Source organism: Phyllosticta citribraziliensis (assembly GCF_038025025.1).
Source record: "Phyllosticta citribraziliensis strain CPC 17464 chromosome Unknown J3D65scaffold_1, whole genome shotgun sequence".
Classification (NCBI taxonomy): Eukaryota; Fungi; Ascomycota; class Dothideomycetes; order Botryosphaeriales; family Phyllostictaceae; genus Phyllosticta; species Phyllosticta citribraziliensis.
Window position 1 is genome coordinate 904512 of NW_027117338.1, and position 27681 is coordinate 932192.

A 27681-nucleotide genomic window follows, 5' to 3' on the forward strand; every position below is an offset into this window, starting at 1 on the left:
GTGCCCAAAAAGATCTGTTGGAATCGTCGACCAATACCAATCGCCAGGGCCAAGTCGTCGACCTCGTGAAAACATTATCCAGGGTATCCACCGCAAACTAAACGCCTTCCGTCGTCACTACATACAGGTACCGAGCTGAAGACTTCCATCAAGTCTCCGGCTCAGTCCTCTCCGTGATGCCACTTATTCGCTGTAAAGGCCTTTCATCTACAGGTGTTGTCGCCGTTACATGAATGCTGGGGAGTCTTTCCACAGGAGGCAATTGAGGAACTCGAGGTTCTACTGGGCTCGTGTATGGAGGTGGCTCTTCCCACCCAGATTCTTCATAACGGGGAGCTTCAGGTCCTGGGATCCTGGCACTGCCGAGGTCAACTTCAGAGGTCGGTGCCAACGTAAGTCTCGAACCGGACGGAGAGCGGGAACGGGTGAGAGTGACAGTCTCAACAGATTCGCTGGGACCGGGTGCAAGACTGTCGCTTCGCATGGTGTCTGCCGTGGGCCAAATATCGAGTGACGCAGCCGTAGAGTTGGACAAGACAGAGGTGGAGGACATGTCGCGGTGATGAGTGATTCTCCCGCTCGAGGGCTGGCTGGCACCGAAAGAAGAAGCGCCGTCGAGTAGAGGTCGATTGTCCGATTCCGCCGAATTCGCCCTGATTCGAGTACCATCATGACGCGCAACTCCGACTTCAGCGTATTGTACGGATGAGACCCGTCGTTCGCGTTGTGAAGTTGCACTTTGATGCTCTGTGATGAGGTTTGCTGACAAAAGCCCGCCGTTTTCTTGACGCTCTCGAGTCTCCCGGCGTAATCTCGCAACAGTCTCGAGATCACCTCTCTCGCGAGCTTCCCGCCTAACACGTCTCCGCTCCTCCCGTTCCGCTTGCTCAGCGCGTCGTGCCACGCGAATCTGATACAGAGACTCCATCTCCTCTTCCCGCCGCAGCTCCTCTTCGTCCACGGTTTCCGGGTGTTCGACAACAACATCGATGCCAGCTCGGTCGCCTTCGCGACCAAGTATCCTTTCGTTTTCGCGGGCAGCAGCCGAATAAGCAGGTAGCGTCATGACGCTCCTGATGGATGTGTTTCTGTTGATGTCGGCCGAAGCTTCCACGTCGGCTGGCGATTCTGTGGTTGCTCCCGACATTTCTCGGCTATGAAGGGAGCTCTGAGGCCCTCGACGATATTCGGTGTCTTCGTTTTGAAGTTGGACCGTATATTTGCCCTTGTTCTTGCGCGGATTCCATTGCTGCAGTTTGCGCTTCAAGAAGTTACCTCGCGCGGACTTGTGCGCAGGCATCGAGTTTTTGCGGAGTACGCGGAGGCGTAAGTAGATACCAACGGCGATGGCGAGGAACAAGATGATCACGACACCGGCCTAGACATGTCAGGGTCAACGCGAGCGAGAAGGCGCCAGAGCAAGGAGACTTACGACAACCAATGCGCGCCAATCCGTCCCTGATGAATCCTTGTCATGATTAGGTTGATCGTTTTGATTGTTTTGAGGTGGATCTTGTCGCGGGAGTATCACGGATCGCCGCTTTGTGTTGACGGGCAGCCACATGCTCGAGGGTCGAGGTCAGGAGCAAGCGCCGAGCGCGAGTAAGACAGAGAGGAGGTAGGCTGGGCGGGAAGAGACGTCTTCCGAGAGCTTCGATCAGTCGAGCATCAACGCGAGGCACCGGGCGGCAGTCAGGAACGTATGGCACGAGGGCAGCGCTGTAGAAAGCTTGGTGGTAACGAGCGCCCGCCGGTGAGTTGAAGAAGTTTGAAGCGGTAAGGGCGGATACGTGAATCAAAATAGTAGCGCAAGGTAGGTTGTGGATGTGGAGGAGGGCCCGGGGGCTGAGTTGCAGATGCCGCGGCCATCTATCTGCGGCGAGGCACAGGCAGCCCGTTTCCACAGCTTTAGGACGCCTGCTTATTACTTGCCGCTGCTGACTTTTTGCCCATCAACTGTGCGCGCGCCAATGGACGCTGTCACGTACCAAAAATGCGTTTACTTATTGCAGCCCTGCAAACCACCAGCCAGCCTGTTTGGCAGATGTTGCGTCTCGACCATTTCCAGAGCTGTCTGTTCGTCGCGCCATCCTCGCCGATCAACCCCCACCGTGCATTGCGTACTCTCCTTGGCCTAGCCCTTGGCCTTGACCTGGAAGCTGTCCCAGTCCCACGGCACGTCCATCCTTCGAGCAGTCTCTCATCATCACGGTCGAAAGCTTCAATGCGTTCGTTCCCGCCTCTTCGCCTGCTGCTGCATCATCAATGTCCAGGCGCATGAGCATGGAATCCCTTCATCTCCTGCTGCTATACCGCTGTCATTTCGAAAGGCTTTCTTGCCCCTGGTGCCGGACTCACTCTCGTCATCAGACCATCTGATATGCCGCCGCCTGCCCAGTAAGCTTGCAGGTCTCCTGTTTGCCTAGAGAGATTGATTGCCAGATAAGTTTTGAGCGATCGGCTGAGCCTTGGAAAGTATCTGAGAAGTGGCCTGCCATGTCTTTGCCTCCTTACCTAGTCCATGACGGACGGCGACACTGCCAACATTCTACGGCCAATGGCCTGCGTCCCATGCTTCCGGGTGTTCGTACTTGCATGCGGAGGCAGCCAGAGACCAATCGGCCACTATCATCCATACGACAACGGACACGCGTACAGTCTTGTCTGCGCAGAGCGAACCAGCCACAGCGTTGGACTTTCTCCACCTAGTTGCCGTACAGAACTTAGATTCATGGGCACATGTGATACTCAGCGTTTGAAATCGCCACTCGAACACACCCGCAAGTCTTGAATGAATAATGGACATGGTTCGAAAGTGTGGAGCCTTGGGCAAAGGCTCTATAATGAGTCGGAAAAGCATCTTGGTGAACACTGAGTTTTCGCGGCAGCCGTATCATTGCGAAATTTCGATTACATTTAAACCGAAGGCGAACAGCCTGCGCAGTCGCCAACGACATGTGTCTATGTGCATTCATAAGTGCTCATATTTCATTGGTTTAACACTCAGAAGTCCGGAAAAGTCACAGATATGCCGAACAATCGTTGGCGCTAACTTGGAAACGTTCAATTCAAGGTGTCTGACGTGGGCAAAACGGGACGGTTCATAAGGCTGACATGCTCTGGAATAAATGAAGGGTTCTCGAGCCAGGGGAAATCGCATGGTGATGCTTGCTGACACTGTAGGCCAGGGGCAAGTTGTAACGGTGAACAAGCTTAAGAACCTGAACCTCTTGTGGCGCATCTTCCCAGGCTCGGTCGCAAGGGTCGTGGCACACACATCCCAAGGGTTTGTGAGTTGTGGCTTGGATGCTCTTTAGTCCTAGTCTCTTAGGGGCTTGAATGCTCCTTGACTGACCCCAACCATTGTTGTGTGGACGACTCTTCCGACGCAGCCCTGACGGTGATCAAGCGTGAGAAACGAAATCTCTTGTGGCGCACTCTGCGTGCGAGGCTGCTCACAAATGTCGTGGCACAATCCTGAGGTTCTGCGCATCAGCGCTCGAATGCTCTCCATCACAACTCTCTAATACTGCTGAATACTCCTGAACACGTACTCTGGTCTTGAGTCGCTTGAATGCTCCCTATCAGTGTCTGCTTAGGCGTATGGATGCTCCCAGACTGGCCTCTGAACCCGCGGTGGCTATTTGCACCGCCACATTCAAGAGCCATTCACCTCAACGCCACACTGTCGTCATTCCCACGGCTCCCGGACCGGTCGAACGACCACTCGCACAAACCGGAAACAACCACATCCACCACTGCAGTCATGAGCCCCGTCGTCGTATTTTCATGACCTGACCAAACTCGTTCTTAACTCGGTCTCTGCACTACAGCTTACGCCAAGTTGCCCTCTTTACCCGCTCCCTTCCGACGCCGTCATGTTCGCGGGCTTTCAGCGATTCCTCTCTCAACCTCTTGATGTCCAATGGCGGGCAGCACTCGTAAAGCTCCCGCGAGCTGCTCCAGACTGGGTCCTGCGATACACATCTGATCCTCCCATCCCCTTCGTCATCAATCTCCCATCGCGCGGCACCTACAACATTCCTGTCTACGTGTTTTTGCCGCCTGAACCTACCCAAGAGGCTTGTCCAGTGATAATCGAGTTCCATGGAGGTGGCTTCGTCCTGGGGAGCTGCCTCGAGGAGGCTCCTTTTTGCTCCCTCATATCCCGAAAGTTGTCAGCGGTTGTGATTTCAGTTGATTACAGAATGGGTAATCACTTCTATCAACAGGCGATGTACATTTACTGATCAAAGCCAAGGCCCTATCGACAAGTTTCCAGCAGCACTTGAGGATGCCGAGGATGTCTTGTCCGCCATCCTTGATCCTACTTCACATGCCTATGAGCCTCTTCGCGTCGGCATAGCGGAAAACGCAAAGGCGTCGGGAAACATTTACATCACGCTCGACACCAACCGCCTCTCCATCGCAGGATTCAGCAGCGGCGGAAACATTGCCTTGAATCTCGCCTTGAGCATCAAACCTCCGCAGCTAGAGGAGCCCTGGCCCAGCCGCATTCCACCGGATTATCCCAACAAGATACCGCTCTTGCTCTACTATCCGTCATTCGACCTACGCCAAAAGCCTTCAGAGCGGACTCGGCCACCCAAGATGCCAGTTCCAAATGGGTTTTGGCATTCCAGCTTCGACGTTTTGGCGCCGACATATTGTCCGCCCGAGCAGACGGCTCATCCTCGTGCATCTCCGGGGCTGGCAGAGCTCTGTGAAGGGGGCCTGCATGACCGAGTGCGCATGTATCTTGTCCTACCAGAGCTCGACAGCTTATCTGAGCAGAGTGAAACTTGGGTCAAGAAGGTTCGTGCCGAAGGCAGGGGGACTGACCTGAAAGTGGAGCGGTACGAAGGTTTGACGCATGGGTGGGCTCAGATGCCCGTTAGCTGGCTGAACGAGGAAGAGAAGAGGACTCGGATTGAAACCTTTGAGACTGCTGTGCGTTTTGTGAGGGACACCTGGGAGGGAAAGGAGGTTGAGGCTTCGGCGTTGGGCACAGTGTGATTGCATTTGTCGAAAGGAATGAGACCTGGCAATGCGAGTGCATCTAGGGGGCGTTCATTTGCTGCCATAGCTGCGCTCAGGGAGCAATTGTTCGTCCGCGCTGCCGGATCCAGAGAGTCTCTTTTATTCCGACGCGCAATGTGCCGGGAGGGTTGAAAAGTTGTGACCGGAGTCTGGGTTGAGAAAGTTTCGAGGGAAGGTTGACATGACTCGACGAATTTCCACGTACAAGGCTCTACTTTCGAATCAACCTTTTCAAACTGGTGCCAAATTCCACTTCATTCAAGTATCCCGCTGTGTATGTAGGGATGCGGCCACGACTTCGCCATAGCGCTCGGTGCATCGCACGCCGAGCAACTTGGCTAGACGAGACGCGGTCTAAAACGCGTCCACCTCATTAGACCTAGCCAAAACCTAACGACACCCAAACATCGTTCGTACGAACCAACATTGCGCACCTCTCTGCCCACGAGTCGGGAGCATTCAAGTCCACTTTCGCCAACGATGGCCACCTCACACAAAAGCGCCTTCAAGATCCTAACCGGGCCGCAATGGACCGCCTGGGAGCAATCCACCTCGTTCAACGGCGCCTCGATCGACCTGACAGACGGCTACATCCACCTTTCCACAGCAGTACAGGCCGGGGAGACATATGCGAAATTCTTTGCTGGCCAGTCGGACCTCGTTGTCGCAGAGGTCGACCTAGAAAAGCTGGGCGATACGGTCAAGTGGGAACCGTCGAGGAATTCGGAGCTCTTTCCTCATGTGTACGGCTCGATTCCACTGACAGCAGTGCTGAGGCATTGGGAAAACGTGGATGGTGCGCTCTTCCAGGAGTTGGGGGCTCAGGCGTGAGAGCATTGCGTCGAGCTTGAGGGCGCGAGGCTGAGAGGATGAGCCACCTTGGTGGACTGTCGCACACAACATCGCGAAGACATGGCGTTGAAATACGGTCTATGGGGCCGCTCTCTGTCCTACGGGTTGCACCCTTTTTGTGGCCTGGGCATCCTTTGGCCTTCGTTCAGGGAGCGTTCAGTCGCTGTCCACGTCAGACCAGGATTCTCCAATTTGTCCACCGCCATGCCATGTTGGCCAAGAGCTAGGTCGACATTTTTAGGGGCTTACCAAAGGATACGGGCTTGAGAATACGTCGGTACTACAACCTTGCGGATACATTGTCCAATTCTGGGGCTGCGAATACAGTAACTAGATTCTGAATTGCCTTGCGTCTGCTCATCACACTAGCCATTCCCGCTTGGACGTGTAATGTTTCCGGGATCGAATGCTCCCAGTGTCGGAACATGGTGATCCCACTCAGGAACCGGGGTCGAATGCTCCCAGGGGCGAAACAAAGTGATCCCACTCAAGAACTGGAGTTGAATGCTCCCAGTGTCGTGGCTGGCAATCCTTCACACGCGACCCGCATTTGGCTGCCCAGTGGAGAGTGACCAAAAATGACCGCGTCTGTGGTCAAAACACGTCTCATTTGACCATCATCAGAGGCAGCCGGTCACGGACTGAACACTATTCGCCAGCGGTGGGCGTCCACCAACCCACGTCAGCTGTCAGCTTCCCCGTGCCATGCCCTGTTGGCCTCATGGCCCGCTACTCATGGATTTTGTACATCTACTCGTGAACCACCTCTTTGCGATGTACCTTGTTCCATTGTAACTTTCGATCCACGACACCTCTCAGATTGCATTGTCCTCTCGTCAGAGGATTGGACATCAAGGTCTTGTTGAGCAACACCCCAATGCTCCAGATCAGTACACCTACAGCGTGGGCTAGCCGAATTGCCAGCATCATTGTCATCATTTCCCTCTTCTATGTCGTTTACCTTGCACTCCACTCCTGGTCGACCAGGCGCCTCTGGACCAGGAAACATGGATGTCAACGCATCAACACCCGCCATCACTCAACTGCCCGCGGTCTCCTCTGTGGAATTGACTTGATGTATGACAGCTTCCAGGCTGCCGCTTCCAGCAAATTCCTTTCAAATACCTACACCCTGTACTCGAAGCTCGGCAACACGTGGTCTACGCGGATCTTGGGAAACCCGGTGATTCACACGATCGATTGTGACAATCTGCGAGCGGTGTACAACACCAACTTCCGCGACTGGGGCTTTGGCGCGTTTCGCGTGAACTCATTCCGCCCGCTTCTTGGGAACGGCATCTTTGCCATCGAAGGGCCAGAGTGGCGCCGTTCTCGAGACCTGTTGCGGCCAGCTTTTGCGAAGAGCGAGGTTTCAAACCTAGAGGTGTACGAGAAGCACTTTCAGCAGCTACTCAAAGTCATACCAGACTCCACGGGAGATGATGGCGTGATCGACCTTCAACCTCTTTTCTTTCGCCTGACAATGGACTCGGCCACGGAAGTCATCTTTGGCAAGAGTGTGCACTCTCTGTCGACTGACAAGGAGCAATCCTCCGCGGCCAGGACCCTCGGTCACGCGTATGAGAAAGCCAAGTCAGAAATCTTCACCAACATTCTGCTCTATCCGTTCGGCAGATTGCGCTGGTGGAGCGGACTCATGCCCGCAGTCAAACAGGTCCATGGTTACGTTGACCCCATTGTGGAAGAAGCCATCGCCATAGCTCAACGAGATGCGGAATCCACAGTGGACAAGCCATCCTACGACCAGCCCGAAGAGAAGAAGAAGCCATACTCTTTTCTCCGCGAGCTAGCCTCCTGCGCGTCCAAGGAAAAGATCCGCGGCGAGCTTCTCAGCGTGCTTTTGGCCTCGCGCGACACAACGGCTTCCCTCCTTTCCAACACAATATTCATCCTCTCACGCCGACCAGACATCATGTCTCGCCTCCTCGACGAACTCGCGCCGCTCGACGGCCAGTCGCCGACATACCCCCAGCTCAAGAAACTGGCGTACCTAGACGCCGTGTTGAAAGAATGTACGTACCGCTTCCCGTCCGCCTAAACCAAAAACTAATGCACATCCTGTAGCACTCCGTCTTCATCCCGTTGCGCCAACAAACACCCGCACAGCCACGCGAGCGACGATTCTCCCCCGCGGCGGCGGCCCCGACGGCACAAGCCCCGTCTACGTGGCGCCGGGCACGCAGGTCGTCACGTCCATCTACGCGCTGCATCGCGACCCGAAGCTCTGGGGCGCCGCTGCGGGAGCATTCGAGCCGGCGCGCTGGCTGTCACGCGTCGACCGACGCAGTCCGCCGCACCCCTTCGCCTTCCTTCCCTTCCTCGCTGGCCCGCGCCAATGTCCCGGCCAGGGCCTTGCCATGGCTGAGGCGGGTTACATGGTCGTGCGGTTGCTGCAGACTTTCGGGATCAGATGCGCGCCGGGCGAGGAGAGCCATGAATGGGTCGAGCATTTGGCTGTGACGTGTGAGAACCTGAGGGGCTGCAGGGTTGTCTTGGGAGATAGTGGTGGTATGTAGGTTCGTGGTGATGAGTGGGAGAAAACCACGACTGACAAGGAGTTTGGGGTATGGCTGGCGTTGGTGTTGCTAAGGATGTTTGAACTGCTTTGATTTCTGTTTCCTTCTTTTTCCTTTGTCTCTTTTCGTCTCTGCAATATGGTGGTTTGATGGATCCATATGGGGTAGTCTTACGGAAGCTGGTTGTATCAGCTCAAGGTGGAGGAGATTATTGGCAAAGTCATGATGATTCATGATGGAGACAGAGGGGGGACAAGGAAAATCACTTTACTGAGGTGTCATTATGAAGCATCCAAATCAACTAGAAGGCCAAGCTGTCATTGAAATCCCTTTGGAGATCCAGATAAGACGACTGCGCTACTGCCATAGTTGGTGTAGAAATAAATGAGACTCCCTAGGTCTAGATGCAGCAGTGAACGGATGCTCCATAAGTGTAGCTATACTAGTAAATGAACACTCCTTAAGCGTGACTGCAGCAGTAGATGAATACTCCCTAAGTCTGACTACAATAGTGAACAAATGCTCCCTGAGTGCACTCATATTACCAGGAGGTCTGTCACATTTCTTTCGACACCCACTATGTTACTCTATGTTCATCCGATGTATGCACCCCCTACCAAGCCAATACCCGCTCAGCTTTCCGGCTGTAGAATCTAGAGTCAGCCTCATCTCACCAGGGCAGTATCCCTGTCTTGGACACACCTTCATCAGCCTGGTCCCTATTCGTAATCGGCGTGGTTATCCAAAGAAAAGCTTTTTATTCCCACTCTCCCCCTGACCCAACCCATCCGCTCTAGGCCTTCCCCTCTTCCTCTTGGCATTGCTGTTCGCACTTAGCGCAACACCAGCCGACCCCGCCCCGGCAGTCATGATGCCAAAAATATTCTTCGACTCCACCGGTGTTGTCGTTGTGGTTGGCTGTGGTGACGCCGACGCTTCTGGCGGCTGCGGCGTACCCTCATTATTCGCCTCCCTGACCGTCTCGCGAATGGCGTCACGCGACAGGCAAAAGTCAATATGCTCGTTGAGGGCGCGGTCGTTGGCCGGTTGGGGTCGCATGCAGATTGGGCAGACCCAGAGCTCCTCTGGCTCCTGACTTTCCTTTGGTGCGGCATTGAGCTGGCGTCCATGTTTGACGGTGGGCGAGGTGTGCGATTCCTGGTTTTGGTCTCGATCGCCGTGCTCTTGCTGCTGGCTGAGCCGCAGTGTCTCTACAAATTCGTCTTCGCGCTCTTGGCGCGCGGCTTCCTCGAACTCGGCTTCGGGCCAGACTTCCCATTCGTCGTTGTCGTTGGCGGTTGTGGCAGATCGCGTATTGCTGCTAGATCCAATGGATATGGTTGCGTCGGGTGTCTTGGTGCCAAGGCCGAAAAACTCGTCAATGCCGGGCTTCTTCATCGAGACAAGGTGCGTAACCCTCAGCCCCATTAGGCGCAGGGTCATATTGGGGATCTCCTTTTGGAGCTTGACGAACATCGGGAGGGCGTATTTGTACAGATCATCCGCTTTGAAAATGGCATAAGGAGCGTTCGTCTGCCGTGTTATGACCTCGTACGTGTGCAGCTTTACCTTGAGCACCAGAGTGCGGCCTTTGAACTGCGTTCGTTCGAGGTCGCCTTGGAGTTCGTCTGCGGTTCGTCGAAGTTTGGCAAGGAGCTCATCTTTGGATTTCATATCTTTGAATGTCGATTCAGTGCCAACGCTCTTTCTCTCGCTTTCTTCGGCCGGCGCAATCTTGGTTCTGCCGACCCCCAGGAAGCATCCGATCAGGAACTTGAAAGCCTTTTCGCCAAAAAGTCTGGGGAGGATGGCACGAGCAGAGTAAATGTCCCCGCAGGTTTCCACACCAATGGCTTGGAGCTCTCTTTCAAGCACCCTTCCAACCCCATTGACCTTGCGGGTGGGCATGTCTTTCATAAATGCCATGATACTAGCTCGGTCGCTTGGAATACGGAACTGTCCATTTGGTTTGTTTTTGTTGGACGCAATCTTGGCAAGTTTTGTATTTGCAGCGATCCCAGCAGACACCGTAATCTTGGTCTTTTCATGGACTTCACGGCGAAGCTGCTCCACAGCGCTCTCGGGAGTCATTCCATGTTCCTCGCAGTATCTGGTAATATTGAGGTATGCCTCATCGATGGATGCTGATTCAAAGCGCGGGTCGTACACTGCAAGGAATTCGCGCACCTCGTTCGCTTTCGCCCCGTATTTGTCGAAATTCATGGGCAGGCATATGAGCTGCGGGCATAGTTTCATGGCAATAAATCCGGCCATTCCACTCCTGCAGCCGAACCTTCGCGCATGATAGTTGCAAGTCGTCAGTACACCCTTGCCTACAGCAAAAGGAACATTCTTGAGCTCCGGCCTCTCCAGCTCCTCGACGGCGGCATAAAAGGCATCGCAATCTATGTGGACTATGACCTGAGAAAGGTCTCGGCTAAGTTCGAGCTCGGCAATGTAGTCGTCTGCGCGGCGACGATCGTGGGAAAGGTCTAGACATTCGAGTTGGCGCTTCCGCTCAAGAATACGGGAGATCTTCTCGGTAAGGACCTTGTCTTTGGACTCTTCGTTGTTGAAGTACTTGGAGCCTTTGGAGGCGTTGTAGATGATTTCGGCTACCTGGTGAGCGTCAGCCCCTGGAGGAAGCAGAGGGGTAAATCAAGGGAGGCGGGCCTTGTTCTGATCGACGCCATCCTGGCCGCTCTTTTGCAATGAAGGGCCTAACAGATGGTGCTTCAAGGAGTAGTGGACATCGCGGTGGTGGTCGGCAGGCGGAGCGGGCTCGGCGGCAGGTTGCGGCGGGTCGGGGTCGGCGGAGGCAAGCTGTGCTGGATCTGGGTCCGCATGCGGCTCATGGCTCATGTCGAAGAGGTGTTGACGAGGGCGGAGATCATGGCGAGGGTAAATACGGGTGTTTGGGAGAGGAACGCGCGGAACGCGTTGCGGCGTCAGCCACAGAGGGTACCGGCGGACGGCCAAGTCACCCCACGACAGGGAGGCAAGCGGAAGCCAGCACGGCGGGAGAGCAAGTCATCTTCCTCGCCGTCGTCGCGGAGCCGAATTCTTCTCCAGACCCTGCTCCTATCCTACACTGCTCGTCAACCTCGACCACCGCAGCCCAGTCGCGTTGTTTTCCTTTTGTCGGTCACGTCGTCGCATCGTCATCACCGCATCGCGCCGCTCCGTTCCAACTTCGGGCCCGCCCAGCAACACCAAAACAACCAACCCCAAGCCTCCGCCCGCCACCCCCAAATACCGTCGAATATGTCCAATGTGCGCGTCGTTCCTCCTGGCATCCTGTAGACCGATTCACCTCTGCTCCACCATCCTCCTCCCGAACCATGCCACTGCCTGACAGGTTCAACGCCGCCGGCAGCAATGGCAGGGCGCTTCGGCCGACCCTTGCGTCCTCCCGCACCTCTAAAACGCCCCTCACCCCGAAACTTGCCTCGACCCAAAGCACCCCGTCGCTGTCTGCGTCCTCGAACCGCTCCGCCTTGTCCTCGACGAGCTCCAATCCCCGCACCGCCGAAGAGTCCCTTAGCAACAATGTGACGCCCCGCTCGTCCGCGAGGCGGTCAAGAGCCGGCAGCAACCAGTCCACCCCCTCGGGCACCCCAGATACCCCTAGCGGCCCTCGTCTTGTCGACCCCCCAAGGAGCACTCCCACATTGGGCTATGGAAGCACTCCCTCCAGGCCCAGGTCTGTTGTGAGCAGCGCAGGCAAGTCTGAGAGTGCACCTAGGCTGGCCAATCCCTCTGCGAGGGTGCGCTCTCGTCCCAACAGCGAAATTGGCGTCAATGACAGGGACTCCAAGTTTTTCCACGCCAGCGCCGTCCGCTCCCAAGAGCCCACCAGCGCCCCGCCGCCCAAAAAGTCAACCACCTTTCTCCATTCGAGTGGGGAAAAGGGCAGAGATGACACGCGCCCCGCACACATGGCATCACCGCCGCTGTCGGCGCTAGGGATCGAAAGGAGCCGTCCAAACAGCGTGGTCGAAACCAAATTCTTTCACGCAAATACTATTCCTGATTCGAAGAACAGCTCACCCTTGACTTCACCGCCTCCGCTATCGGCAACATCTCCACACTTTGGGCAACCGTCATCTCCTCTCAAGGACTCGGGACACTGGCCAAACGGCAGGGGAACTCCAAGACCAAACGCGGCCCGGCGCGCGCCTTCGGAGATTTCGACCTTTTCAAATTCTGATGTGAGCGCAAAACCAGGCAACCAGCGGAGATGGAGCGGTGAGCAGAATGGAGCTGCTGCTCGTCATGGAAAGAGCCCGAGTCTATCTTCGATCGACTCGGCGACCACAACAAGACGGTCGATATCCAGTACTTTGGAAGAAGCGTCTCCCAACGGCTTTCAACTCGACGTAATATCTCCCTCTACGATACATTCGGGTGGTGCTCCTGCACATGGACGAAGTGGAAGCGTCGTCGGCAAGGAGCAGCATACTGGCTTGCAATCACCCCTTTCACTTCCTCAGAGCCCCACATCAGCGACGGCGGCGGATTCTGACTCGGCGCAAAATCCACTGCAAAAGATGAATGAATTGGCTGCAAATGCAAGAAGGGAAAGAAAGGTGCTGGATCTAGAAATCAGCAATTCGTCTCTCTTGGCCATCAATCGGCAGCTGGAACGCGAGGTTCGCAAACAAAAGGCTGAGCTAAAGCGATTTCGACGACTAAGCAGAGCTGGTCGTATTCCCTCGGCTGGCACGAACAGATCTTCGATTCTTTCTTCCGTTAATGAAGGCGAAGCGAATGATGATGACGAATTGCTTGGCCTTGGGACCTCGGATGACGAGAGCGACGACGAGTTCAAGTCCAGCGGCTCCGGTGACGAGTTTTCTAGTGAATCGTCAACGGATGAAGGTGCTCTTACACCAGGGGCATTGGCAGAAAGGGATGCCAAGCATCTCCTCCAGGACCAAAAGCGTTTGCAATTGGACCTCTCCAAACATCGAGAGATCCTCGTCGACAGCCAAAAATTGAACCAGAGCCTTAAGCGCTGTCTGACAGCCACGGAGCTGATGATAAAAGAAGGAAAAAAGGCGCTGGATCATCGAATCCGCGTAAGCGACGTCCAACTAGGCGGGCGCGTATTGACCAAAGAAGATCAAAACGAGTCAGGTTCTGAATCGGAGGGCGAGGGAGTTTCGCGCGGAGGCTCACTTCTTCCAGCCTGGAATCGTGACAGCGCTGTGGAGCTCAACGGTCCCAAGCCTCCCCCCGATTACTTTACCGGTGCGCACTACTAAATTCCCTAATGTCTGAACAATCCCTTTGCGATGTCGACGTTTTGGACACGATCGTTTCATCTCTCATCTCTATCTCATTTCACATGTCAGTCTTTTTGGGTCTCCTTGGTCACTGGAGTGTCTTCATCCGAGACTGGAAGGCGTTTTACAGTCGTCGTGTGGTTTTCCATGTTTTAGCAAGCTCAGCGCCGTATCTTTTTGTTTCCCTACCTTTAGTCTGTCTCCCCTTATTACGCATCCGGCTAGGGTGGGTGTCTGTCCTCCTTGTACTTCATCTAGAGATACCCCAGCTTTCAACTTGAGTCAAGCCGCCGCCTTCGTCTTTGATTTATACCACTTGTGATTTCTAGTCTACCATAGAATGGCCCCCCAAAATAGTCTAAGAAATTGTATTACGCCTTCTGGGCTTGACCTCCACCCTTGTTTTGGTTGCAAAAGTCGTAGCGTTGAGGCTCAGGTTCTGCGAATTGGAGCTCAAATGTTCTTGAGAGCACACTGGTCTGTAGTGGCTTGGATGCTCCCTATGGTTTTCGGTCGAAGCCTATGAATGCTCCCTATGGTTTTCAGCCGAACCTCATGAATGCTCCCTATAGTTATCAGTCGAAGCGTATGAATGCTCCCAATAGTTTCCAGTCGGTGCCCCATGACTAGTCCCTCGACTTTTGCAACCAAGCCTCGACCCATGTCTTAAGATTCTTGATCAGCCTTGATGAGATTAAGTAACCAGTCAGGGATAGAGGGCTTCTCGTTCCAATGCTCCTCATATATCTCCTTCCACTGTGGCACGCTCTGCTCAGGGATGGCAAACACCGCCGTGACAAACCACTGTTTCTTTCCGGCGCTGATCTTGTTCTTCAAAATCGGCAGCAAAGTCCGTGGGTCAACCAAATTACTGTTCGCATCGGCCTCGAGCATACTCCCTTCTCTTCCAGTCTCAGCACCAAGCAAATCCACGATTCCCACGGCTCCAGATCTGGAGACGGACAAGACTGCCTCTCCTCGAATCTTGTACCCTTCACCAACCTCGTCGTCGAACGCTCCCAGCGTCCTGCCATCGCGCTCCCAGCAGCCGTGTACAGCAAATGCACCCTCTGCCGTTTCAATTGACCTTTTACTCTCGATGCGATGGCACCTCAAATGCCAGTACGGATTGCGCTCCGCAGGGGGGACCAACCACGTGTCCACCCTGACGTCGGACCAAGGCTTCATCGCGCTGACCAAGACGGGCAAGCCATCGCGCTCCTCAAAGCGCGCGTCGAGGACCTCGCGCCTCATTTTCCAAATCTCGCCGCCGTCGTCGCTCAGCGCGAGCGCAGACTCGGGGACAAACTGCTCGAGCGTGTACGAGCCCGTCGACACGCTGTACGCGAATGCGGCGCTGTATGCAAACTTGCCGTACTTGGCCTGCGTGTTCTTGAGCGGGTAATGGCAGCTCTGGCCGCTGCAGAGCAAAAAGTGATGACCGCCCCTACAACTCACAATCTGCAGGGGGACCTCGAGCTTGCGTATGGGCGGGAGAAGGCCCAGTTCGGCGGGATGTGGCTCCTCGGGAGCATTCCAGAACGGGTGCGAGTCGGGCAGGGCCAGCACCGCGAAAACAAGCATGCACCAGTACGGGGAGCCGGGCGAGTTGTAGTTCTCGGCCAAGTACGTGTTGGGATACGTGTAGCCGATGTTGAGCACACCGTTTGGCTGGAAGATGTGCTCCTGGCGCGTCCACCAGCGCAGGTTCCGCAGCAGTATTCCCTTGACCACGCCCCAGGTCAGCGGCGCGGGAAGCTCCACGTCCGCGAACGCCACCGCTGACCAAAACGCTGCCATGGCGAATCTGTACGTCAGGCTGCGCCCAAACGTGATTCCTGCGCCGCTGCTGTCAAAGTAGTATGCAAAGTCTACTGCATACGCGCGAGAGCGGTTCTTGAATTCTTCCGCCCGCGCAGGATCTGTTGACTCGGTCAGCTTGGCGTACAGCAGCTGCAAGTACTGGATGGCGTATGATCCGCTGTAGTAGTCCATTTGCGTGTAGCCAGCCGGGCCGTCGTTGGACCATCCGGAGCCTCGGTAGAAAGTGTTGAGTTGGACCAGGTCACGCTCGATTTGCGAAGACGAGTATTCAGCGCCATTTTGGGCGAGGCCAAGGTTGGCAAAGACGCGGAACCAGAGCCTGGACACGTAGGGAGAAGTGTTAGTGGGCGGGATCGGGTGAAAGGAGGTCAGTGAAGAGGATTCTGGAAACGAGTGGTCCCGTGGAGGGACATGCGGAGCATTCAAGCTCAAGTGCTCCCGTAGAGGGCTCTGGGAGCATTCAAGTGTGAAAACGATTGGTGGAAAAATTTGGGGTCATCTCGAATTCTCGAATCCATCTCGAATCCGCTCGTGGCGTGGGGGTCACTTGCTCTCAGGGGTTCAGGGGGCGTAAGATCGAACAACTTTGAAACCGACAACACACTTCTCAAGAAACCCACTGAAATTTTGAGACATGCAAAAGCAACATACCAGTTTGTATTCGGCATATCCTTTTCGTTCATACTCCCCAAGTACGCCTCGACGTTCTTCTTCTGCCTCTCGTCCAACCTCTTCCAAAAGTAATCCCCCGCAATCGCCAGCGCGAACCCAATCGGACAAGCCTCGACCATGCGCTGGTCTTTGTCCTCCATGTAGCCCCAGAACTCGTCGCTCTCTGGGTCAGTCGCATTGATCAACCCCTTGATCCAAAGCTCCGCCCCCTCCCACCAAAAGCCCCCTGCCAGTAGCGGCGCCAGCCCCCACAGGGGGCGAGCGTAGCCTTCGCCTTGCGCGGCAGTTTCGTCGAATCGCGTGCCGCTGGCGCCCACGCGGATCAGAGCGCCGCCCGGCGAGGCGCCCGCGCGCAGTGGATCCAACAACGCGATGCATGCGGCCGCAAGGTCATCACGAGTCGCGATGGGATTCAGCGAGAAGGCGTGCGGCGGATGCGAGCGGTTGCGCGACGCTGTGGCGGCCGAGGCGCTGGGGGCATGACTAGACATGGTTTCCTTCGGACTTGGCGGTGGACGTCGGTTGCGAGCAATGTGGATGCCTTGATACTCATGCGGTTGGCTTGGGAGGCTCCGACTGTCGTATCTCCTGTTTATCTTTGCTGATTTCGGTCGATGAGCTTTTGAAATAGCTGTGCCTCCGCGGTTTTGCGGATGTTTGGCGTTCTCGGTGACTGATGACGATGTGCGAATTGACCGTTTGCGATGGTGTTCCAAAAGGGGTAATGGCGAACGGTGCGGTCCGTTAAGTGAAACCAACAGCAATTCAATCAATCGCTATCTCTTTCGTGCCAAGGAATCCGTAGCCCTGCAGTGGCGCCAACAGGCTGGCTGTGGCACAACTTTTGAGGTTGATTGGATAATTTAGTTCCTTGAGGCTGATCTTCTTTCGTGATGCTGGCGGAAACTTGACCTGGCTGTCCGTGAGACCAAGCCGTCCTGTTTTCCTCTTGGTATGTCTTACATACGTCCTCCAGTCGCACTTTAACCTCTTCTATCCTCGGTGTCCTTTTAACCGACCCCGGCTAAATGGCGCGTGGCGTGAGAGGGTCGGCACCATGTCGGTTCACTCCAAGGGTTCGGAGGTGGTGAGAAAGATGGGGAGACCCACTGTCTACTCCGCATCATGTGGCATCCTTGTCGACTCTAAAGCTGGGGTATGTGGCGGCGGGGAACCTGAACTTTTCCATTCCAGGATGTGATCTGCAACGTCAACTCGTGGTCAAATATCCATCTTCGCTTCGGCTTGGCCAGCAGCTGCCCAAACTCTCTGTAGAACAAATCTACGCTTGGAAGGTTAGTTTGTGACCAGATTTGAATGAACCGCGGCCCGGATTCTGTGCGAGCAACGCACCTCAGCGGAGATGCACAATTCAGCCCTCAAGTTCAGCTCAAAGAAACGTCGAGGCCTCGACCGTTGCCATGATATCCAACCGCCTTGGCTCTCCAGCCATCGAAAACGGAGCACAAAGCGCCGCCTTTGTTTGCTGTCGGTCGGAAAATTCGACCGCGTCTTGGGATCTGATCTTATTCGTGCTGATATACCCGCCTGGTTTTCCCACTACTCAGAGTAATTGTCCGTCGCCCTGCCGCTCATTTAGGGCCTAGGCCGACTGCCTTGGCTGACTCGCCATCTGTCACGACAGGGCTTGCTGGTGCATAGATAGATGGACTTTGTCCGCGACGACAACGCTTCGACTTCGTCACTCAATCTTCAGCCTTGACTACTTTTGCCCGGTGCTAGCTGTGGCTGTTCTTCTGGTCGCCCTTCGTTCTTCCCCAACTGGTCGCGCACGTGGGCTCGCCCGCCCCTTCCTCCCACAATGACCAATTTCCTCAAGCTCGTGGTCAAAAATCAGGCGATCCATGAAGACCCAACGCAAATATACGGATGGCGGGTTTTCATGCTGGCATGCAGCGCATGCTTCGGAGGCATGCTGTTCGGCATGGACATTGGAATTATTTCAGGTACTCTACGGCATTAGAAAAAGGCTCGAGCTAATAGATTTTACAGGGAGGAGTCCTGACGCTACCGGCATTCAAGAAAATGTACAGCCTCGATGGTCGAAGTGCCACCTCTCTTGCGAATCTTGAGGCCAACATAGTCTCCACACTCCAAGCCGGTAAGTTGGGACTTACTGCACTCCTGGAATTTGAAAGCTTATTAGGCCCAGGCTGTTTTGCAGCGTGCTTCGTAGCCTCCTGGATCGCGGACAAATGGGGACGGAGGATCGGCCTATTGCTCAGCGCCATTGTCGCAATTGTCGGTTGTGTAATGCAAGCCGCGGGTGAAGGGCATCTTCCGGTCATGTACATTGGCAGGTATGGTTGCGCTTTAAAATCTTGCCGCCAAGCAACGCAATCAGAAACTGTACTGACCGGTAAAATAGATTTGTGGCGGGTGTCGGAGTAGGTGCAGCCAGCATGATCACTCCTTTGTATGTCAGTGAAAATGCGCGTAAGTCTTTCGTCATAATGCATCTCCCGTGGTCTCCGTTGGTAGGACTGATGAGATTTCAGCGCGTGCGATTCGTGGAGGCCTGACAGGACTTTACCAACTCTTTATTGTAACCGGCACCATGTTGGCCTTCTGGACGAACTATGGTTCTTTGCTGCATCTGTCGGGCAAATCCACATTTAGTGAGTCAAGTTCAGCTCGTGGAATCGCCTATGGGACTCGACTGACTCTTTCCTAGTTGTCCCCTTGATAGTCCAAGCTCTTCCAGCGATACTTCTTCTTGTCAGCATGTACCTTTGCAACGAGTCCCCACGCTGGCTAGCAAAACAAGACCGCAACGAGGAGGCGCTGAGAATTCTCACTCGTGTCCGCCAGTTGCCAGAGGAGCATCCATATATCCAGGCCGAGTTGACTGAGATCAAAGAACAGCTTGATCACGAGCGCGAGCTAATTGCGGGCTCATCGTACAAGGACCTGTTGAGAGAAATGTGGCTCATCCCCGGCAACCGGAAAGTGAGTTCAAAAACAACCACTTGCCTGTTTTTCCCCCTCTTTCTCTCATGACAGAGCTAATCTAGTGATGTTAGCGTGCTCTCATAAGTGTTGGTCTGATGGTTGCGCAACAAATGACTGGAACTAACGCGTGAGTTTGGCTCACGAACTCATACTGAAAGGGGAAACCTGTAGGTGATGAACTGACTTTGGCAGAATCAACTACTTCGCACCTCAAATCTTCAAATCCCTCGGCATAGGCAAAACAGAGAGTGGCCTTTTTGCAACCGGCATCTATGGTGTGGTCAAAATGGTGGCGTGCGCCTGCTTCCTGCTCTTCGTCGCCGATTCTCTTGGAAGACGCCGCTCGCTGCTGTGGACCAGCATCGCACAAGGGCTAAGTATGTACTACATAGCCATATACATACGCGTGTCGCCGCCGGTCGAGGGAGACCCTGTTCCACCAGCTGGCTACGTTGCCATCGTCGCGGTCTTCTTGTTCGCTTCCTTCTTTCAGTTTGGTTGGGGCCCGGTCCCGTGGATCTACACGAGCGAGATTCCGTCAGCACGCTTGCGGTCGATGAATGTTGCGCTCGCAGCCGGGACTCAGTGGCTGTTCAACTTTGTTGTTGCAAGGGCGACACCAAACATGATTGCGACTGTCGGAAAGTCTGGATACGGGTCAGTTGGTTCATGCCTGCAATTTGTGAGTTCGAGACTGACGTTTCTTTAGAACCTACTTCATCTACGGCTCATTCTGCTTCAGCATGTTTGTGTTTGTTTGGTTCTTTATTCCCGAAACCAAAGGTAGGGGATTAAAGCTTCCAGAAAGTGGAGGCAGTGCTGATGACGTTCCAGGACTTTCTCTCGAGCGCATGGACGAACTCTTCGGTGTGACTGAGCTGCACAGAGATATGGAGACGGGACAACGCAGCAGTGTGTCAACGCCACGTGTGGTGGATGAGAAGCATGGAATCGAACAGGTGGAGGTCGCTCCCCAACCAGAGCCGCTGGACAAGAGAGGCTGAAAGGTCGCCTGCAGAATCATCAACGTCGGGATCGTCAGAGGGAAGGGTATCATGGACGTCGCCTTAGTTCAAACTATTCCTTTCTCTTTTCCCACCGCCCCAATACGACCGCCCTGTCCGGATACCCCAGGCGTTGGCACTGCCGTCATGGCAGTGTCCCATATCTTCCCACGCCCGAGTTCATAAAGACTACGTCTGGGCTCAATCTCAATTTTGACCGGTTTGGCGAGCGAGACGTCGTGTGAGATGGCGCTGTCTTTGCAAACTCGAGTTGGATTGGCCCAGATGTTTCCGAGAGTCGATACGCTTCCAGAAGGACCACCTGGACGACATGGACCAATTGCCTTTGACTTTGCTTTACATGATGTCTGTCGCATCGAGAAATGCTCAGTCATTGATTCTGAGCCGCCGAGCCGGCAAACTTGCGAAGTCCATCGAACGCTCCCACCGGAAAGACGCCACGACTTGATCGCATAGGTCCAGCATCACGACGACCACTATTGCTCATCACTGCTTGATTTTCATGCCGCGAGTTTCTTTCCTGAGCCTTTTTTTGCCCTTCATCAGCAACTCCTGTTCGGGCTTGTCTGCATTGCGCTTCGAAACATTTTGACACCGCCCAAGAATACCCACTCAGCGAATACTTCTCGACTTTCTGCTGTAGACTTGGCCGTATAGATCATTCTTTCCCGTGGAAACTTGTCGTTGCTGGCACCATCTCGTTTTCTTGCATTGTTCCCACGCTCTTGATTTGGAGCCTTTTCTCAGACAGATCCGTCTTGATTTTGGAGCTACTGCGTCATTCGTCAACTCCGCATCCAGTCAGCAAACTCTGCGGTAGTTGGTGTGACTACATAGCTGCCGTGCGTTGAAGAATACTGCGGTGTTGATTACTCAAAGCAAGCGTCGGCGTATTTCCAGTGAGACGGAGGGATGAATTAGTCTAGCGTTAGAGCATCCAGGGCGACGGGGTCGGAATAAAGTTGGTGGATTCGCAAGCGATTGGCGACGAGGGGAGAGCGCACAGGGCAGCCCCTGGACCCTGGCTGGCCATGACCGACGGGAACATCACACGCACCCAGCTAGCCAACTCGTCACTAGTAGCAAAAACGCATCAATCGATCCCTTGCTCCCGCCCGCCCGTCTCCGCCAGCTAGTCAACGGCCGTCCTTCTCCAAAAAAGCACATGTCCAACCGCGTCCAGTTCTGGCCGCCAATCCGCCAATGCTCTCGTCCTACTCGATACCCTAGTCCGGCCTGGCAGGCCCAGCCGGCATACCGCAGGCTCCGTGCTACCCGCCGCCCTCTTTCGTGGCCAGCGTCAAGGATACCAGCGGAGGGGGTGGGAAGAGACGTCCACCAGCCGTGGGCTCCCTCGTCCCCGGTCCACCTCTAAGCCACGGACGGACGCGCCAGCTATGTGTGTCTTGGACCTTCGCGTCCGCCCACCCAGGCCCATTCCCACGGACTTAGGGCTTTGGTACGTTACGGTGGAGGCAGCTCCGGACGTTTATAACGCGCACTTTGACAGGCTATGGGTCATTCTGGCCATATACTCTATCAAGACAGCCATTGCCCCTTTTCTTCTACTCTGACAGCTTCATTCCTCTGATCGCATGCATACACATCGACGATGCCCATTATGCCGCCCATCAAGGTGCTCCTCGACTTCGTCTACACGCAGCTCTTCGTCAAGCCGCCCAAGCCGACGCAATCCTTTGCCGGCCGCACCGTCATCGTGACGGGCGCCAACGTTGGCCTAGGCCTCGAGACCGCCCGGTACGCTGCGCGGTTGGGCGCGGCCAAAGTCATCATCACGTCGCGGCGCGTCGACGCCGGCGAGCGGGCCAAGCAGGACATTTACAAGTCGGAGAAGCTATCGGATCCCACCCTCGTCGAGGTGTGGCAGCTGGACCTCTGCGTGAGTGGCACCGTCCGTGGCTTGTTGGCGAAAGTCGTGGCACACAACAAGAGCAGGGAATCAGTCTCGTCCTTAGGGAGCATTCAAGTCACTCTACACTAGAGAATGTGCTCAAGAGCATTCATGAGTCTAAGAGAAGAGCAAAAGGGAGCATTCAAGCGTCCATGAGCGGCAGTGCGTGGGAGGCTGTGTGTGCCATGAGTTTTCCTACCGAGCCCCGCTCCTCCCTCGATGAAGTCATCTAATTCTCGTAGGATTATGAAAACGTCCAAGCCTTTGCGGCGCGCGCAGAGCAGCTCCCCCGCCTCGACGCACTCGTGTGCAATGCCGGCGTCGCTACATCGCACTTCAAACTAGCTCAAGGCCACGAAACAACCATCACGACCAACGTCATCTCGACGTTCCTGCTCGCGCTGCTGCTGCTGCCCAAGCTGCGCGCGACGGCGCGCGAGACGGGCACGCTGACGCACCTCGAAATCGTTTCGTCGCTCGTCCACTTCTTCACCGACTTCCCCGAGCGCGATGCCCGCCCCGGCCAGCTGTTTTCCGACCTGTCCGACGAGAAGAAAGCCCGCATGGACGACCGCTACAACGTCTCCAAGCTCCTCGAGGTCTTTGCCGTGCGCCAGCTCGCCGCCGACCCTGAGCTCATGGGCGCTCGGAGTGACACCTCGCCATATCCCGTCGTTGTGACGGCCGTCAACCCCGGGTTTTGTGACTCGGCGCTGCGACGCGAGTTCTACGAGGGCTCGAAGATCACAAAATACGCCCTCAAAGCATTTGAGCTGGTCATGGCACGGTCGAGTGAAGAGGGCGCTAGAAATCTTGTTCTGGCGGTGGCGCCAAGCAAAGCGGACCAGACGTGGCACGGGCAGTACATCAGCGAAGGCAAAGTGAAGCCCCCATCCAAATTCGTGCTGTCCGAAGCAGGCCTGAAGCAGCAAAAGAGGGTATGGGAGGAGATGGCAGTGATTTTGGACAAGATCCAACCGGGAGTAACAAAGAACTTTTGAATGCTTCTCAGGGGTGTCATGTCTGCGGAGGCTAACGACTGATGAAGAACACGGTCCTTTGTTTAAATCCTAAATCCGCTCTGCTCATAGGTTGGTATGATTAGGCAGATGGAGAATTCAAATTGAATTGTTGCACTGCCGACCTATCCATTGACAGGAACAGACCGCAATATGGAAACCTCTCAGACCCAAAACATGCAAGCCTCCAGTGAAAGCACGACGGCCTTCACCCTTATTGTCATCATTCGCAATCGTTACTTCCTTTGGTTTTGTGTATAGTGCGCGTCTTTGGCCAGCGATGATGCCGTGTGCGCCGCAACGCCATGTGTTCGGGTGTGTATGCCAACTCATGCCGACACGGGCTTCTCGTCCGCCGTCAGAATGCCCTTCTCGACCAGGTCCTCGGGCTTGGGGCGGCTCTTGAGGGCATTCTCGAGCTTGTCGGCACGCATGTTGTGCTCGAGCTCCAGCTGATGGGCCTGGAGCGCGGGAGCGGCGGTGGAGTCGGGAAGGATGTGGCCTAACAGAGTGAGTCGCGACATGCAACGTGGAGGACAGAGGGATGAGGAAGTTCAGGGGTTAGCGCATGGAGAAGAACCTACGCTGAACCAGCGTCTCGCGGTCGGGGCGATGCGCAATGCCCTTCTTCAAGTTGTCGGCAATCTGCTGGCGCTCGAGCTCGAGCTGCTTCTGCTGGAGAGCGCTGTCGGACGAGGTACGCGACCCCGGATCAGCACGAGTAGCGAGGATGCGGGTGACGGACAAGGAGCATTCAGGGGCCGAGGCTGCAGCAGGCAAAGGAACTCACGGAGCAGCGTTGGTGTCGAGCAGAATGTGGCGGTTCTTCAAGTCCTGCGCGTCGGGGCGCTTTTGCAGGTGCTTCTCGAGCGAGTTGCGGCGCTCAGGGCCAGCAGCAACGGGCGAGATGGACGCGGTGTCGACGATGGGGGTTTCGGATTCGGTCGCCATGGTGAGTAGTTGTCTGGGCGCAACGGGGTTGTCGGGAGCTGTGGTGCGGGGAAGTAGTCGAGGGAGCAGAGCGAGAAGGGATGATGTAGAAGTAGTGTACAGTACTGGCGTGGCCTCGGGACAGGGTGGTGTGAGTAGGTCAGTCCGGTGGGTACCTTATGGGTATGGGTCGGGAGGCGTTGACCTGGAGATCATGTGTGTTGTTTCGCGTTTTGGCTTCTGGGCAGGATGCAGCTCGTGAGCTGTCGATTTGGGGAAGGGGACCGCTGGAAGGTGGAGCTGCGACTGGGGCTGGGGCTGCGCGGCGATCCATCCTCAGCCCCGCAAACAGGCAGCCTGCCCTGCCCTGCGAGCCTGCCCTGACCGCCTGCCGCTTGCGACCGACCGACGACATTTCTTCATCGACCTAGAGAACCTGGAGAACCTGTCAAAACATCTGCCACCTCCAACGGTTCGGCGTGCCCATCCCGTGGTTGGTGACATGCTAGTTTCGGGCGCAATGTCCACGGGTTGCCTGTCCGTTGCATCATTCGCCCGCCGTCCGCTCAGAGTTGCGTTTCGTTCGCCTTGCTCAGCCCTATTGTTTCCCACGGTAGCCCGCCGTGCTCAATCCGAACAAAGAAAGGGCTGCCGAGATTAGCAGCGACTCGCCATCTTCGGTGGGACTGATGGCGACCACTGAGGCCCGGTACTCAAGGGTGTCTGGCGCGGCTTTTGTTGATCCAGCCTCCAGCTGAAGAACCGTCTTATAAAATCACTCACTCGCCCAGCCTTGTAGACCAGATCCACTGGTGTTGATTTCTATACATCTAGCCTGCTGTTGAACTCGCACCTCACGATAGGTGGTGCCTTCCGAATAGGCTCGAGGCCATATTTGGAACGACCGTCAAGCTTTTTGACTTGGCTTTGTCTACGCCAAAAACGACCGTCATGCTAAGACTTTTCTTAACGTTGTTGCTCGTAACCTTCCTCTGGACTAGTCATGCGTAAGTCTTCTTCATTCCTTGTTCGTCGTCGTCCTGCACGGGCGTCGCCGGCGACGGAGCCCCAAAGCAACCAGTCGCTCACGTCACCATCCAGCTCCGCATCTCCACCCATTCGACCGTTTCCCACAAGCAACAATGCCACCCTGAAGCTTGGCCTCGGCGCATTCCTCACTCCTCCGCCGACTGGAGCCCTCGGTGCTGCGGCGACCGGTAACAATGTCGGCGGCCTTCGGAGCAGCCCGACTTGCACTACCAAGATCTTCGCTGGCGGGAAGTACGGGCCTCTAAGCAGACCGGAATGTACCTTTTACGACAGCTATACCACCATGACTGAGTATGTCGACTGCGGAGGCTGCGCGTTGGAGAAGGTATCATTCGGCCATGGTCCAGTAAGTTCTCCATAAAATGGTACAAAGGGCATCACAGCGTAATTGTGGGGGAAGATTTTCATTTTTGATATTTTTTTCAACGCCTTGTCCAAGTGCTTACAACAGCTCCTCTCAACCCGTTCTTTCAAAACCAGATCGATACTCGGTCTGCAAGATCCTGCAACTAACACATCCCGTCGCTTCTAGGTCGTCAAATGCGGCAAATACGTCAACCTGCCCGTCGGCACCATCACAGCTACAAGCTGCAAAGAGGACCGAGGCGGTGCTGCTCCACCCACTGGAAACCCGCCAAAGCCGCCACGGGTTGTTCAGCGTCCTCCCGCTGGTGGTGGCTACGAAGGCGGGATGGGCTGGTGGTAGATTGGTTGGATCATTGTGCAGGCGGTTTCCTGTTTGGCGGCACTTGGCCATGATGACGGCGCCTGCGGCGCTACATGATTGATTCGAGTTGGTTTTCCTCGAGCATGACTTCATCTTTCGATGTACATTGTTTCTGGTCCAAAAGCTGGTCTTGCGCAATCCAATTGTTGCGATCACCCTAGCCTTTATGCCTCTACTCAGCAGTTTGATAGGTCAAACATCGAATACCGGTCACTGCATTTCTCCGTCAATACATCCAACCTGTCAAATTTCAGGACTAAGGCCAGAAATAACAAAAAGACAAGCAAGAATAAAAAGGAAAGATACACAGTCAGATGAGTGCTCGACCACGACCATCACCTGCATCTACAAGAACCCGACAGAAGCGAACCAATGACAGATCCAGGGCACGCAAACCAAGCCAACCTGCCTGCCAGGCAAGCGAACCGAGCGAGCGAGCCAGGACCCAGTCATCTAGCGTGCATGCATCCATCCATGCGGACATGCATCTACCCCAGCGATCGGAAGAAACCCTGCACGCCCCCCGCCCGCCGTTGCGGCAGCCATCCAGCATCGAACCAGCCAGGGCACCACCACTGACCCGACGCATCCTTGTCCTTCCATCACCAGCGCGCGAGAGAGCGTTGTCAGTCGCCAGTCGTCAAGTCCCGGACCGCTCGGCCCACTCTGCTTTCACGGGGAAGCCGGTGGTTGCTGCGTTCTCGCCTCCCTTTCCCGTTGGCATGTTCATGTGCTATGGTGATGAGACGAGGTGATGGTCGTCATTTGATGATCACTTGACTTGGTTGTGTTTGCGACTGGTGCTAAACGCAGACCATCCACATCGGTCGTGAGTTTGCGACATGTACCTAGCAATACAAGAGGACTTCTCCGCCGCCACCGCCGTTGTCAATGTTTTCGGGCGGGCGCCAAACCAGTCATCGCGACCACGCATCCATGTCTGCGTGGGACGAGGCGAGGTGAGACAGGACGGGGATGGAAGGGGAGATTGAGATGAGGCGAGCGAGCTCGCTCCAGCCTGTCGAACACCACCACCATCACCACCGCCACAACCACTTCTCATCTCTTCCATGGACCAAACGGAACAAACACAAACACAAAAACGTTTGCCCCCCCCCTCTGTTTTCTCTCCGCATCCCAGCACAATCGACCTGCTTCTCCACGCAACATGCGAAGATATCTGACCCCTGTCCTTGTTCTTCGTCCTACTCCTCCCCTGAAATTCGCCGCCGCTGCCGCCAATCAGATTGACGCGTCGACCGTCCCCCACCCCTCGTTTCGCGTTCAGTGGAATTTTCAAATGAAAGGAGCAGGCAGCGTTGAGGGGAAAGGCGACGAAGCAAGCCAGCCAACTGACCAAACAATAAGTCAATCCCAGAAGAAACTTCATGGTTCTCTCGCGCAGCGTCTCTGCGGTGAACGTTGTAGCGCGCTGTCGCTTAGCAACGGCGAACACGTGCAGATGTGCCTGAGGTACCGGCTTGGTCTAGTGAGTAGGAGGGCAGACAGGCGATAGCAATGACATGGCGCAGTACAGCGCAGCATCGTTTGGCCGGTTACTGCAAAGTGGCGGGGAAGAAGTGCATGTACGCGTACAGCCATCGGCAGCAGCATGATGCACAGGTGCTTGTACAGCGCGAGGGTAGTCACTGGACGACATCCGCGTTCTCCAAGCCGCCACTGAGAAAAACAAAAGAACAAGTGAGAAAACCCAATTCGACTCGACTCATCCACCAAACCCCGCGCACGCTTCCCCCTCTCCCGCCCCCTGCGTGCCCACCTCTCCAGCAAGTCAGTAGTCACTCAGTCGAAAGTGGGCGTGAGGATGGACA

The 27681-nt window shown here is 55.3% G+C and overlaps 11 protein-coding genes across 11 annotated transcripts; 7 read left to right on the forward strand and 4 right to left on the reverse strand.

The window, feature by feature from the left end:
• Positions 1 to 148: 148 nt before the first annotated feature.
• On the reverse strand, positions 149 to 1564 carry J3D65DRAFT_598959 (uncharacterized protein; the record flags this gene model as incomplete). Its single annotated transcript, XM_066797869.1, has 2 exons — positions 149 to 1378; positions 1433 to 1564. 2 exons carry the CDS (start codon positions 1562 to 1564, stop codon positions 149 to 151), a joined length of 1362 nt encoding a protein of 453 aa, XP_066659544.1.
• Positions 1565 to 3774: 2210 nt separating this feature from the next.
• On the forward strand, positions 3775 to 5268 carry J3D65DRAFT_14129 (Alpha/Beta hydrolase protein). The gene is made up of 2 exons (XM_066793994.1): positions 3775 to 4212; positions 4262 to 5268. The coding sequence occupies exons 1-2, from the start codon at positions 3879 to 3881 to the stop codon at positions 5014 to 5016; spliced, it is 1089 nt and encodes a 362-aa protein (XP_066659545.1). The 5' UTR covers positions 3775 to 3878; the 3' UTR covers positions 5017 to 5268.
• Positions 5269 to 6320, forward strand: J3D65DRAFT_14130 (uncharacterized protein). Its single transcript, XM_066793995.1, has one exon. The coding sequence runs from the start codon at positions 5521 to 5523 to the stop codon at positions 5869 to 5871; it is 351 nt and encodes a 116-aa protein (XP_066659546.1). The 5' UTR covers positions 5269 to 5520; the 3' UTR covers positions 5872 to 6320.
• Positions 6321 to 8798, forward strand: J3D65DRAFT_14131 (cytochrome P450). Its single transcript, XM_066793996.1, has 2 exons — positions 6321 to 7925; positions 7978 to 8798. The coding sequence occupies exons 1-2, from the start codon at positions 6770 to 6772 to the stop codon at positions 8427 to 8429; spliced, it is 1608 nt and encodes a 535-aa protein (XP_066659547.1). The 5' UTR covers positions 6321 to 6769; the 3' UTR covers positions 8430 to 8798.
• Positions 8799 to 8864: 66 nt separating this feature from the next.
• Positions 8865 to 11791, reverse strand: J3D65DRAFT_609172 (DNA-directed polymerase-like protein kappa). Its single transcript, XM_066798661.1, has 2 exons — positions 11103 to 11791; positions 8865 to 11048 (listed from the first exon to the last, which is right to left on the reverse strand). Exons 1-2 carry the CDS (start codon positions 11289 to 11291, stop codon positions 9168 to 9170), a joined length of 2070 nt encoding a protein of 689 aa, XP_066659548.1. The 5' UTR covers positions 11292 to 11791; the 3' UTR covers positions 8865 to 9167.
• On the forward strand, positions 11771 to 13696 carry J3D65DRAFT_598964 (uncharacterized protein; the record flags this gene model as incomplete). The annotated part of the gene is made up of 1 exon (XM_066797870.1): positions 11771 to 13696. One exon carries the CDS (start codon positions 11771 to 11773, stop codon positions 13694 to 13696), a length of 1926 nt encoding a protein of 641 aa, XP_066659549.1.
• A 343-nt stretch (positions 13697 to 14039) lies between these two features.
• Positions 14040 to 17194, reverse strand: J3D65DRAFT_14087 (uncharacterized protein). The gene is made up of 2 exons (XM_066793991.1): positions 16193 to 17194; positions 14040 to 15860 (listed from the first exon to the last, which is right to left on the reverse strand). The coding sequence occupies exons 1-2, from the start codon at positions 16702 to 16704 to the stop codon at positions 14384 to 14386; spliced, it is 1989 nt and encodes a 662-aa protein (XP_066659550.1). The 5' UTR covers positions 16705 to 17194; the 3' UTR covers positions 14040 to 14383.
• Positions 17195 to 18035: 841 nt separating this feature from the next.
• Positions 18036 to 20190, forward strand: J3D65DRAFT_643441 (general substrate transporter; the record flags this gene model as incomplete). The annotated part of the gene is made up of 10 exons (XM_066802088.1): positions 18036 to 18180; positions 18231 to 18335; positions 18387 to 18534; positions 18603 to 18670; positions 18733 to 18852; positions 18909 to 19183; positions 19258 to 19313; positions 19379 to 19843; positions 19896 to 19969; positions 20021 to 20190. 10 exons carry the CDS (start codon positions 18036 to 18038, stop codon positions 20188 to 20190), a joined length of 1626 nt encoding a protein of 541 aa, XP_066659551.1.
• A 1540-nt stretch (positions 20191 to 21730) lies between these two features.
• Positions 21731 to 23381, forward strand: J3D65DRAFT_14616 (uncharacterized protein). The gene is made up of 2 exons (XM_066794047.1): positions 21731 to 22111; positions 22366 to 23381. The coding sequence occupies exons 1-2, from the start codon at positions 21824 to 21826 to the stop codon at positions 23122 to 23124; spliced, it is 1047 nt and encodes a 348-aa protein (XP_066659552.1). The 5' UTR covers positions 21731 to 21823; the 3' UTR covers positions 23125 to 23381.
• On the reverse strand, positions 23067 to 24470 carry J3D65DRAFT_609195 (RPEL repeat protein). The gene is made up of 3 exons (XM_066798662.1): positions 23933 to 24470; positions 23727 to 23827; positions 23067 to 23644 (listed from the first exon to the last, which is right to left on the reverse strand). Exons 1-3 carry the CDS (start codon positions 24091 to 24093, stop codon positions 23472 to 23474), a joined length of 435 nt encoding a protein of 144 aa, XP_066659553.1. The 5' UTR covers positions 24094 to 24470; the 3' UTR covers positions 23067 to 23471.
• Positions 24471 to 24800: 330 nt separating this feature from the next.
• Positions 24801 to 25922, forward strand: J3D65DRAFT_14559 (uncharacterized protein). Its single transcript, XM_066794045.1, has 3 exons — positions 24801 to 25079; positions 25174 to 25468; positions 25655 to 25922. The coding sequence occupies exons 1-3, from the start codon at positions 25024 to 25026 to the stop codon at positions 25826 to 25828; spliced, it is 525 nt and encodes a 174-aa protein (XP_066659554.1). The 5' UTR covers positions 24801 to 25023; the 3' UTR covers positions 25829 to 25922.
• Positions 25923 to 27681: the final 1759 nt, after the last annotated feature.